Here is a 12,151-nt window from a genome sequence, read left to right on the forward strand (position 1 = left end):
ATTTCCAGAGGCACAACATCAAAGTCCAATTGAATGTAAATGAGTCATTAGGCTTTTAAAACATGATAAAACCATTTATTTAATACAATCATGTTGAGTAACAATTGTTTTTTGACTGTTCAGACAATGGAATGTTACTACTTAGTCTTGAGAGGAGCAGGGATCAGTACATAGTCTTTGGATCATTTCCAAGAGAGATACTGAGATATCAGGTTATAAGCCTTATGATTTAAGAACTAGAACATTCTTCCACTGATAAAATATGTTGTGTTAAAATGTGACATTGCAGTTCCTCATCATTCAGATTCCCAACCTCTCATGGTTCTCCCACAGCCAAGCATGGTACTTGTTCAGCATGTGGTCATGGGGTTCAACCTATGTAAACATACACACAAAAGGGCAATATCTGTAGTTGACAATATCTGGCGCTATTATTTAAATGTTGGTTTAAGAATAGTTGCCATTTTTGCTAAAGGGATAATACACTATAAACTGTATGCAACAACCTACTATGGGGTCTGTGACTCACTCACCTGTCTCCACTCCTCTACACAGAAGATCCTGTAGGAGTCATTGCCGTACTTCCCAATCCCATGCAGCTCTATAGGGTAGCGCCACTGCTTGTTCAGGTATTCATCTGCATAAGAGATATGCACATACCCATTATTTCTCAGGTGCTGGCAAAAACAAACACACCTCTAACACATGGAGGATAGGATAGCCCAGTCGCCATCCTCGATTCAACTAAAACTAAAACTTCACTTCCTAGGAGGGAAATCAGTGAGCAGTTATTCTACATTTCATTTATCATCTCTTGGATCCACAGGTGGAGATGGGAACAGTGACTCACCAGAGAACCTGATGATGATTTTGGCTCGGAGTTCATACAGGCCCAGAGGCCTCAGCAGCACAGACAGGGGCTTCCACTCTGCCCTCCTGGTCTCGTCCGCTGATGGGTAAAGCTCAAAGAACTGCCACAACACCGGGATGGCCATCTTACCTGAAAAGGAAGACAGGACAGAGACTGTGTGAGATAATTCCAATGTTTTTATTGTAGATGTTAGAAAATGATTGGAAAAGTGCTTGAGTGCCTGTGTGTGTGTTTGAGCCTTGCATGTGTGTGTTTGTGTGTGTGTCTCACCGCTGGTCTTGTTGAGGAACACGGTGGCTACCAGGAGTTTCCAGGGGTCGTGGAAAAGAGTCTCCTGCACCAGGTGGAAGGGGGAGCGAGGAGGGGTCCACTTCCTGAAGGCATTCCTCCTGGGGGGGCTCAGACCTGTGTGTGTGGACATAAGGGGTTTTGATCATAAAGAAACTATTTTTTATTTAACTTACGTTTTTCTCCAAGAATGGTGAGTTCTGTTAAATTCTATCATTTATGAAATTATTACCATCTCTCAATGACTTTCGACTGAAATAAGGACTGGTCTTCCGTTTCTCTCCTAACAGTTCTGGACAGAACAGGAACAACAAGCACCTTAGGCATCACTACACACATTAAACATGTTATTCTCTTGAGTCAAGAAGATAATTACGTTTTTCTCCATCTAGGCATCACAGTCAATGCACATTATGCATCACAACTCTGATAGCACAATGCACAGCAGAGGAAATTGATACATACTGCTCTGGGAATCTTTTAATGGTGTACATCGCCCTCCAGTGGTCTGGGGAGATGATGGCAGCTCTTCTTCATGCACCTCTGCCTCTATATCCTCCACTCCCTCAGTCTCCCCCACTCCCACACCTTCAGACTCAGCCTTCCCCTCGCTCTCAGAAGCAGACTGCACCCTAAGGACTGGGACAAGTAACAGTGACACAGGAAGCTGCTCTCCTCGACCAACGAGAGCGTCTTGTAGCTCAGTGGGCGGGGCCAGCCTGAGCAGCTTCTCTCTCAGCAGCCCCGGCCTCCTCTGGGGGCTCTTCTCCAATATGACATCATCAACTACTGCCACGACCTTCAAATGCCTCTCAGTCTCATCATCACCCCTTCTCACAGAGGCTTGTATGTTTGGCTCTTTGATGTCTTCATCTGTGTCTGATGGGTGGCCCCTTTCTGTGCCTCTCCCAGCTGCCTGTCTGTGATTCCCCCTTGCCAAGGGAGGCCTGTCAGGCCTCTGCTGAGTTGATATCGTTCCCTTGTCTCTGGGTCTGGTTCTCAGCTTGCAGGATTTTGCGGAAGAGGCTCTTTTTGTGTTATTTGAAGGCAGGCCTAATATTCTACCCTCCTTTTCCATATTCTCCTCTGTGTCCTGCCTGTCTTCTTTGATATTGGCCTCTGAGGTGTGACGTGTGTGTTCCTGAAGACCTTTCCTCTGTCTCTCCTGGCTGGGCAGTGGGGTCACAGCTACACTGCCACTCTTGGCAATGGTGAAGTCAAAGTCATCTATCTGTAGACCCCCTCCTGCATCTTTGAGAAGGAAGGCTTGAAGAGACGTCCTGGACCGGAACCTCCGTCCCTGGGGACTACAGAGGCAGATCATTTACTTCATGTGGAATCAATGATCCTAGGATCTCACTCTATCTGCAATGCACTTAGCCCCTAGCCCTGACAGTAAGATACAGACACACTTCAGTGATGTTTACATGCAATGAGAGTATTTGGTGAAGAAAAAATCTGAATCACCTTGTTATATAGATGTCAATTTTTCCTGCAGTCTTCCCACTTTTCCTCTGCCTCACCACTCTCACCCAGCCCAGTGGCATACTAGAAGGCTGGCATGACTCCTCACCCTCCTGTCTGGTCAGCTGACTCTTGACTGCACTGGGATCAGTCTCTTTGGTAACTATCATATCTGAACCAGGAACAGCCATATTGTCTGTGTCAGAATTAGGATTGGAGTGTGTGTCAGTGATGGAGTTCTCTGTGTTGAGGTCAGTGTTTTTGAGCCTGGTTGTGACTGTGTTGTTGTCAGTAGGGGAAGCACAGGTTGTGTCAACAGTAGGCTCAGTCTTAGCCTGACACATATGATAACCCAGTGATAGCATATTGTCCACATGCAGAAGCATAGAGGCTGTAACTCTGTCTCAGACTGTCCCACGCTGGGTTTCATGAGGCTGAGATCCTGCTCTGCTCCTCTTATCTTCAGTCATGATGATGTTCTTCTCAGGACATCTGGGGCTCTATACCTTCCTGCCACAAACAAAATGATGGATCAGAATAGTCAACTCACCCTGTCTATCATATTTTTAAAAAAGTATGGTTTGGGCAAATAGGTGACTATTAGCTAGCTAGCTATCTGCTATTTAGCGAGCTAAGTAGCTAAACAATTTGCAGATTGGCTTACCTTCTTGATAGTCGATTTAGCTGTGCTTGTTTACATGTCTCATAATCACGTGCTTTTATGGTTGAATGGTTAATCTCTGTTGGCATATAACTTGAAGATCGAGTAGAATAAAGTTGTCGGATGCCAGGCTTTTCGGAGACATGACATCAACATCTTTGGATAAATTGTATTTGCCGCTGTGCTGTGAAGTGTGTGACCTAGTTTGTGAGCGATTCTGCTTTACTCACACATGCCATGCGCAGAACGCAGCACATGAGACAGGACAGGAAACAGAGAAAGGAGTCTGCGCACAAGCGAGCAGATCCTGTACATTGTGACTGCTGATGAGCGTTTTTGGGGGGCTAAGAGGTTTTTCTGCAGAGGCATTACAAGGAATCTTGTCGGCACCTGAGCCTGTGTCGGGATGTGATTTAAACTGTGACTGAATGAGTGGGACGGTTGTTTAATTTATTTTTGTATTATGTCGTGCCCCCTTCCCGAAATAGAATATGTTTTGTTTCAATACCCGGTACGGTAGGTGGCGGCGATACACCAACAGGTGTAGTCTGCCATACAACTTTAAAGAAGAAGAAGAACATGACCCTTACAATGTACCATGGTACTACTTGTGGTACTTTCATTCATACCATGGTACTACTATGATACTTTCACTTATACCATGGTATAGTCTGAGTCATGGAAATGTACCATGGTTTTAGCTTTGAAGTATGATGGTACTACCATTGTACCCAGTGACGATTTTAGCATGTAAATCTTGGTGGGGCAAAAAATTTTAAAAAGTTTAGATGCATGCCAGCAAAGCCACTACACAACACAGCACAAAACTAAACAATACATTAATTGCACTATAACGGTGACAAACGGTGCCCATAAACTGTTAGGGCCTACATAAATATACCTGGAGTACTTCTCCTGTCTTATCCAGTGTCCTGTGTGAATTTAAGTATGCTCTCTCTAATTCTCTCGTTCTCTCTTTCTCTCTGAGAACCTGAGCCCTAGGACCATACGTCAGGACTACCGGGCATGATGACACCTTGCTGTCCCCAGTCCGCCTGGCCTTGCTGCTATTCCAGTTTCAACTGTTCTGCCTGCGGCTACGAAACCCCTACCTGTCCCAGACCTGCTGTTTTCAACTCTAAATGATCGGCTATGAAAAGCCAACTGAGAGACCTGAGCCCTAGGACCATACGTCGGGACTACCGGCCGTGGTGACTCCTTGCTGTCCCCAGTCCGCCTGGCCTTGCTGCTATTCCAGTTTAAACTGTTCTGCCTGCGGTTATGGAACCCCTACCTGTCCCAGACCTGCTGTTTTAAACTCTAATGATCGGCTATGAAAAGCCAACTGAGATTTATTCCTGATTATTATTTGACCATGCTTGTCACTTATGAACATTTTTGAACATCTTGGCATGGTTCTGTTATAATCTCCACCCGGCACAGCCAGAAGAGGACTGGCCACCCCTCATAGCCTGGTTCCTCTCTAGGTTTCTTCCTAGGTTTTGCCTTTCTAGGGAGTTTTTCCTAGCCACCGTGCTTCTACACCTGCATTACTAGCTGTTTGGGGTTTTAGGCTGGGTTTCTGTACAGCACTTCGAGATATTAGCTGATGTAAGAAGGGCTATATAAAATAAAATTGATTGATTGATAAAGCTGTCCCAACAGCAGAGCGTTCTTTTCAGCACCATGGAGTGAATCCTTACCACCACTATACCTGGCTATCAGCGGAGCCTTGTCTGGCAGCGAAACAGTTCATTCAGCCTCATTTGCTGCCTTTTTAAAAAACATAGCTGATATGGCTGACTTGCTTAAACAAATGTGGTTTCTACTGTCAATTGAGATATACAAACTAAGGCATAAGGGAAGGACGAGCGGATAAGAGGCAATCCGTCATTTCGATTAAGACATTTATGAGCGAGCTAGGACAGACGTAGTCAATATAACTATTTGTTCAGCACTTTTGAAATGTACAGCGACAGTATTCAGAACATGGGCCGTTCTTGGAGTATTCTCCCTGTACACCAAGTCAGAACCGTAGGATAAATAAAGGGGGCATATAAGCAGACAATGAAAGCTCTTACAATATTTGATGATTACATTTATCTAAAACAGGATATAGGCTACATTTTCACCACCAAGTCAGAACAGTAGGCTAAATTATGAGGGGGAAAGGGACCAAATTATTAGGGTGATGCACATGAGCTACTAACAGCTTACTACACAACATACACTTAGTATTACTTTCTTAGCTACAGTATACAGTCATGGTCAAAAGTTTTGAGAATGACACAAGTATTGGTCTTCACAAAGTTCGCTGCTTCATTGTTATGAGATATTTTTGTCAGATGTTACTATGGTATACTGAAGTATTACAAGCATTCCATAAGTGTCAAAGGCTTTTATTGACAATTACATTAAGTTTATGCAAAGAGTCAATATTTGCAGTGTTGACCCTTCTTTTTCAAGACCTCTGCAATCCGCCCTGGCATGCTGTCAATTAACTTCTGGGCCACATCCTGACTGACAGCAGCCCATTCTTGCATAATCAATGCTTGGAGTTTGTTAGAATTTGTGAGTTTTTGTTTGTCCACCCGCCTCTTGAGGATCGACCACAAGTTCTCAATGGGATTAAGGTCTGGGGAGTTTCCTGGCCATGGACCCAAAATGTCGATGTTTTGTTCCCCGAGCCACTTAGTTATCACTTTTGCCTTATGGCAAGGTGCTCCATCATGCTGGAAAAGGCATTGGTCGTCACCAAACTGTTCTTGGATGGTTGGGAGAAGTTGCTCTCGGAGGATGTGTTGGTACCATTCTTTATTCATGGCTGTGTTCTTAGGCAAAATTGTGAGTGAGCCCACTCCCTTGGCTGAGAAGCAACCCCACACATGAATGGTCTCAGGATGCTTTACTGTTGGCATGACACAGGACTGATGGTAGCGCTCACCTTGTCTTCTCCGGACAAGGTGTTTTCCGGATGCCCCAAACAATCGGAAAGGGGATTCATCAGAGAAAATGACTTTACCCCAGTCCTCAGCAGTCCAATCCCTGTACCTTTTGCAGAATATCAGTCTGTCCCTGATGTTTTTCCTGGAGAGAAGTGGCTTCTTTGCTGCCCTTCTTGACACCAGGCCATCCTCCAAAATCTTTGCCTCACTGTGCGTGCAGATGCACTCACACCTGCCTGCTGCCATTCCTGAGCAAGCTCTGCACTGGTGGTGCCCCGATCCCGCAGCTGAATCAACTTTAGGAGACGGTCCTGGCGCTTGCTGGACTTTCTTGTGCGCCCTGACGCCTTCTTCACAACTATTGAACCTCTCTCCTTGAAGTTGTTGATGATCCGATAAATGGTTGATTTGGGTGCAATCTTACTAGCAGCCATATCCTTGCCTGTGAAGCCCTTTTTGTGCAAAGCAATGATGACGGCACGTGTTTCCTTGCAGGTAACCAAGAGGGACTTTGCAATGAATTGCAATTCATCTGATCACTCTTCATGACATTCTGGAGTATACGCAAATTTCCATCATCAAAACTGAGGCAGCAGACTTTGTGAAAATTTGTATTTGTGTCATTCTCAAACTTTTGACCACGACTGTACATATCTCCATGTCATATTACATCATTTATGCAGCAGCATACACAGTGTTGCCATGTTTGAGGTTTTCCCGTCAAATTTATTGGTCGCAGTTTGCAGATTTTTGGGCTATTTCTAAGTTGCAACGCGGCTGCCAAGGCATGTCTCTTAAAAATATATTTCACTGTGACCTGCTCCTGACTGTCAGGCAGTGAGACAGGCTGTTGCTGAGTGAGTGAGTGGGTTCCTAAAGAGCAGGAACCCAGACTTCATCAAACACAGACATTGTTATCCTACAAGAAACATAGTATAGAGGAGATGGACCCATTGGTTGCACTCTAGGTTACAGAGAGCTGGTAGTCCCACTCTATGAAATTAGTCAAAACAGGAACATTTTACACCTGGCTAGAAATTAATAAGGAAAGTATCTTAACAGAGAAAAATGTCCTCATGTGTGCTACCTATATCCCCCAATAGAATCCCCATACTTTAACAATGGCAGCTTCTCCATCCTAGAGGGGGAGATCAACAATTTCCAGGCCCAGGGACATGTACTAGTCTGTGGCGATCTAAATGCCAGAACTGGACAAGAACCCGACATTCTCAGCACACGGGGACAAACACCTACCCGGAAGTGACAGTATTCCCTCCCAAATATGCCCCCCTAGACACATCTATGACAAAACAACCAACAAAAATGGGTCACAACTCCTGCAGCTCTGTCGCACGCTGGGTCTGTACATAGTCAATGGTAGGCTTCGAGGAGTCTCCTATGGTAGGTACACCTACAGCTCATCCCTTGGCAGTAAGTACTGTAGATTACTTTATCACTGACCTCAACCCAGACTCTCTCAGAGCGTTCACAGTCATCCCACTAACACCTCTATCAGATCACAGCAAAATCCCAGTCTACCTGAACAGAGCAATACTCAATCATGAGGCATCAAAGCCAAAGGAACTGCACAATATTAAAGAAATGCTATAGATGGAAGGAAATGAGTGTAGAAACCTACCAAAAAACAATTAGGCAACAACAAATTCAATCCCTTTTAGACAACTTCCTGGACAAAACCTTTCACTGTAATAGTGAAGGTGTAAACTTGGCAGTTGTCACAATCGTCGTAATGAGTGGACCAAGGCGCAGCGTGAAATGCGTACATCTTTTATTGAGTACTATTATCAATAACAAAACAACAAAACTAAACGTGAAGTCCTCGGTCATAAACACAAACCTACACGGAACAAGATCCCACAAAAGACAAGTGCACAACAGGCTGCCTAAGTATGGTTCCCAATCAGAGACAACGAGCCACAGCTGTCTCTAATTGGGAACCACCCCGGCCAACATAGAAACACATAAACTAGAACAAGAACATAGAAAACGAAACATAGAACCTAACACCCAGAAACTAACACATATAAACTAACACCCTGGCTCAACATATAAAAGTCCCCAGAGCCAGGGCGTGACAGTACCCCCCCCCCCCCCAAAGGCGCGGACTGCGACCGCGGCAACTAAACCCAACAGGGGAGGGGCCGGGTGGGCATGCCGCCTCGGAGGCGGATCCGGCTCCGGGCGTGACCACCACCCTCTAACTAACCCCCCGTAGCGCCCCTGGTCTGGTCCCGCTGGCTGGAGCTGGACTGGACATCAGTGGAGCGGATTGCTTAGGCTCCGGTGTGGAGCAGCTGACCAGGCACCGGTGAAACAGGCACGGGCTGTGCCGGACTGACGACTTGCACCACAGGCTTGGTGCGGGGAGCAGGAATGGGCCGGACCGGGCTGACGACGCGCACCACTGGCTTGGTGCGGGGAGCAGGAACGGGCCGGACCGGGCTGGCGACGCGCACCACTTGCTTGGTGCGGGGAGCAGGAACGGGCCGGACCGGGCTGACGACGCGCACCACTGGCTTGGTGCGGGGAGGAGGAACAGGCCGGACCGGGCTGGTGACGCGCACCACTGGCTTGGTGCGGGGAGCAGGAACAGGCCGGACCGGGCTGGCGACGCGCACCACTGGCTTGGTGCGGGGAGCAGGAACAGGCTGGACCGGGCTGGCAACGCGCACCACAGACTTGGTGCGAGGGACAGGAACAGGCCGGGCACTAAATAATGCATGCAGAGCAGAATTAAGCCGATACCCGCTAATGATCAAAATCCAGAAAAGAGCCGTTAAATTCAACAACCACCTAAAAGGAAGCGATTCCCAAACCTTCCATAACAAAGCCATCACCTACAGAGAGATGAACCTGGAGAAGAGTCCCCTAAGCAAGCTGGTCCTGGGGCTCTGTTCACAAACACAAACAGACCCCACAGAGCTCCAGGACAGCAACACAATTAGACCCAACCAAATCATGAGAAAACAAAAAGATAATTACTTGACACATTGGAAAGAATTAACAAAAAAACAGAGCAAACTAGAATGCTATTTGGCCCTATACAGAGAGTACACAGTGGCAGAATACCTGACCACTGTGACTGACCCAAAATTAAGGAAAGCTTTGACTATATACAGACTCAGTGAGCATAGCCTTGCTATTGAGAAAGGTCGCTGTAGGCAGACCTGACTCTCAAGAGAAGACAGGCTATGTGCACACTGCCCACAAAATGAGGTGGAAACGTAGCTGCACTTCCTAACCTCCTGCCAAATGTATGACCATATTAGAGACACATATTTCCCTTAGATTACACAGACACACAAAGAATTAGAAAACAAATCCAATTTTGATAAACTCCCATATCTATTGGGTGAAATACCACAGTGTGCAATCACAGCAGCTAGATTTGTGACCTGAGAGATGTGTCTGTGACTTGAACTTTGTGAAGCATTTATTTGGGCTGCAATTTCTGAGGCTGGTAACTCTAATTAACATATCCTCTGCAGCAGAGGTAACTCAGGGTCTTCCATTCCTGTGGCGGTCCTCATGAGAGCCAGTTTCATCAAAGCGCTTGATGGTTTTTGCAACTGCACTTGAACTGCACCGTATTGACTGACCTTCATGTCTTAAAGTAATGATGGACTGTCATTTCTCTTTGCTTATTTGAGCTGTTCTTGCCATAATATGGACTTGTTTTTTTACCAAATAGGGCTATCTTCCGTATACCCCCCCACCTTGTCATGTCACAACACAACTGATTGTCTCAAACGCATTAAGAAGGAAATAAATTCCACAAATTAACTTTTAAGAAGGCACACCTGTTAATTGAAATGCATTCCAGGTGACTACCTCATAAAGCTGGTTGAGAGAATGCCAAGAGTGTGCAAAGCTGTCATCAAGGCAAAGGGTGGCTATTTGAAGAATCTCAAATATAAAATATATTTTGATTTGTTTAACACATTTGGGCTGCTACATGATTCCATATGTGTTATTTCATAGTTTTGATGTCTTCACTATTATTCTACAATGTAAAACATTTTACAAATAAAGAAAAACCCTTGAATGAGTAGGTGTGTCCAAACTTTTGACTAGTAGTATATATATACAGTGAGGGAAAAAAGTATTTGATCCCCTGCTGATTTTGCACGTTTGCCCACTGACAAAGAAATTATCAGTCTATCATTTTAATGGTAGGTTTATTTGAACAGTGAGAGACAGAATAACAACAAAAAAATCCAGAAAAACGCATGTCAAAAATGTCAATGCAAATAGTCCGGGTGGCCATTGGATTAATCCAAGCACAAAGTCAGCAGCAAGATAACATGTTGTGGGTGAGTACTGAGTATTTGTTGTTATTTTCATCTATTCTTATATTATTTTATGGTCAGGATTGCCATAATCCTTTTGACCCCAGGTGGACTAACGACAGTCAGTACCTGGCCCTGGGCATGATGAACGGGGTGGTGAGCATCAGGAACAAGAACAGAGATTTAGAAGGTGAAGATAGAGCGACCAGGAGGCTCCTCCTCTCCTATCTGGTCCATCGTATGCAAGCCCTCCAAGTCACTCTCCTCCTACTCTATGGGAATGTGATTCCAAACAGTGGTGATCAGTTTTGACGGTTTTCTTTTCAAGAATATGAGTGTTTATTGTTTGCTGTGTGATTAACCTCATTTTAAAAGAGTGTGCTTTGTCTTCAAGAGTAAAGGTTCAGCTGCATCAAAGCAACAATTATACATTTTTCTAAACGATATGTCATCTTTGTATGGAGCCTTTTAATAAGCTGCCAGTTCACAATCATTGTGAAACAAAAGCAAGGTAGTGAAAGTATAGAAGAGCAGAAGTCCAATGTATTTGCTATAGACAGCCAGCAGGTGTCAATGTTTGACCAGGCGAGCTCTGACAGGGACTGGTGGAAGTGGATGCAGTTCTGTGAGGCAGTGGATGTTGACAGCAGAATGCCAGAGCCCCTGTGCCTGCTCACTGACGCCCCCTACAGCCAGACCAGAGCTGCAGCAGCAGGGTGGAGCGCCTGGGGCTGGGCAGGCAGCTGGAGAAAGAGAGGCATGCAGGGAGAGGAGGAAGGGAGCCCCTGCTGCAGGGAGTGTTCTCCGACCAAGACCACTGCATGAAGGAAGGGAGGTAACATCAAAACTCAGGGAAAGACTCATGTTGGTGTGATGAGCCCAATGACCCACCCCAGGCCACCCTTGAACATCTAAAACTTGATAGAAAGTATGTAAAAATGATAACGGACCTATATATTTTCAAATAACTGCGCTTTATCTGGCTCGCAAATTGATTTTGAAAAAGAAATCGACCCCAAAAAAATCTGTGTGGCCCTCAAGCCAAAAAGTTTGCCCACCCCTGGTCTAAAATGTAGTAAATGTTTTTGCCTTCTACTGGCCCATCTGGATATTGGTTACATATTAGATAACATTTAGGGTTTGTTTCCACAGCAAATTAATATATAGGATACTTGTCTAACATAGCATATCTAGTAAAAAATGCAATGGTGAAAAAAATGCAAATTTGCTTCATAGAAAGTATCATGGAAAATACTCTGACGATTGACAATCCAAAGTATATCAGTGTGTAGCACAGCAATAAACTCCATGGTCGTTATGTACAGATCAAGAGGCCTATGTTACGACAACAGGTTGAGGCTCTGCTCCCAAGTGGGCACCGGTGATTGGTCAATGGCCTGGGTGTTATCACGCTTCCCCGTTGCTGTGGCGACGAGAGATAACACATAAACCACAGGCCACCATAATGTATTGATAACACTTCACTAGGCCTTTAAGGCCTGTATGCAATCAGCCTGTCAGGCACTATCAAAACCATAACACTGGACTGGAGGTGATCCTGTTTAGCGTTTAATAATGATCCCCTCACTACTCCTCCCCCATATCCCCGTGG

General features: G+C 45.3%; 1 protein-coding gene across 3 annotated transcripts; it reads right to left on the bottom strand.

Moving 5' to 3' along the window:
* Window positions 1-78: 78 nt before the first annotated feature.
* mbd4 (methyl-CpG binding domain protein 4) lies at window positions 79-4,082 on the bottom strand. 3 transcript variants are annotated; one of them, XM_041846721.2, is made up of 8 exons: window positions 3,288-4,082; window positions 2,627-3,129; window positions 1,625-2,466; window positions 1,392-1,451; window positions 1,142-1,276; window positions 851-1,000; window positions 534-637; window positions 83-375 (listed from the first exon to the last, which is right to left on the bottom strand). In XM_041846721.2, exons 2-8 carry the CDS (start codon window positions 3,007-3,009, stop codon window positions 301-303), a joined length of 1,749 nt encoding a protein of 582 aa, XP_041702655.2. In that variant the 5' UTR covers window positions 3,010-3,129; window positions 3,288-4,082; the 3' UTR covers window positions 83-300. The 3 variants fall into 3 exon arrangements, with proteins under 3 accessions (XP_041702656.2, XP_041702655.2, XP_041702654.2); XM_041846720.2 differs by having other exon boundaries at window positions 2,627-3,133; XM_041846722.2 differs by lacking the exon at window positions 1,392-1,451 and having other exon boundaries at window positions 79-375; window positions 2,627-3,133.
* Window positions 4,083-12,151: the final 8,069 nt, after the last annotated feature.

Source organism: Coregonus clupeaformis, chromosome 24, assembly GCF_020615455.1.
Source record: "Coregonus clupeaformis isolate EN_2021a chromosome 24, ASM2061545v1, whole genome shotgun sequence".
NCBI lineage: Eukaryota > Metazoa > Chordata > Actinopteri > Salmoniformes > Salmonidae > Coregonus > Coregonus clupeaformis.

What these genes read in the sequence shown, in the direction of transcription:
- mbd4 (XM_041846721.2), bottom strand. Translation starts at nt 3,009, where the DNA reads ATGCTTCTGCATGTGGACAATATGCTATCACTGGGTTATCATATGTGT. An exon ending in ATTGACATCTATATAACAAG is followed by an intron (nt 2,467 to 2,626) that starts GTGATTCAGATT and finishes CTGCCTCTGTAG; the next exon opens with TCCCCAGGGACGGAGGTTCC. An exon ending in TCGAAAGTCATTGAGAGATG is followed by an intron (nt 1,277 to 1,391) that starts GTAATAATTTCA and finishes CCACACACACAG; the next exon opens with GTCTGAGCCCCCCCAGGAGG.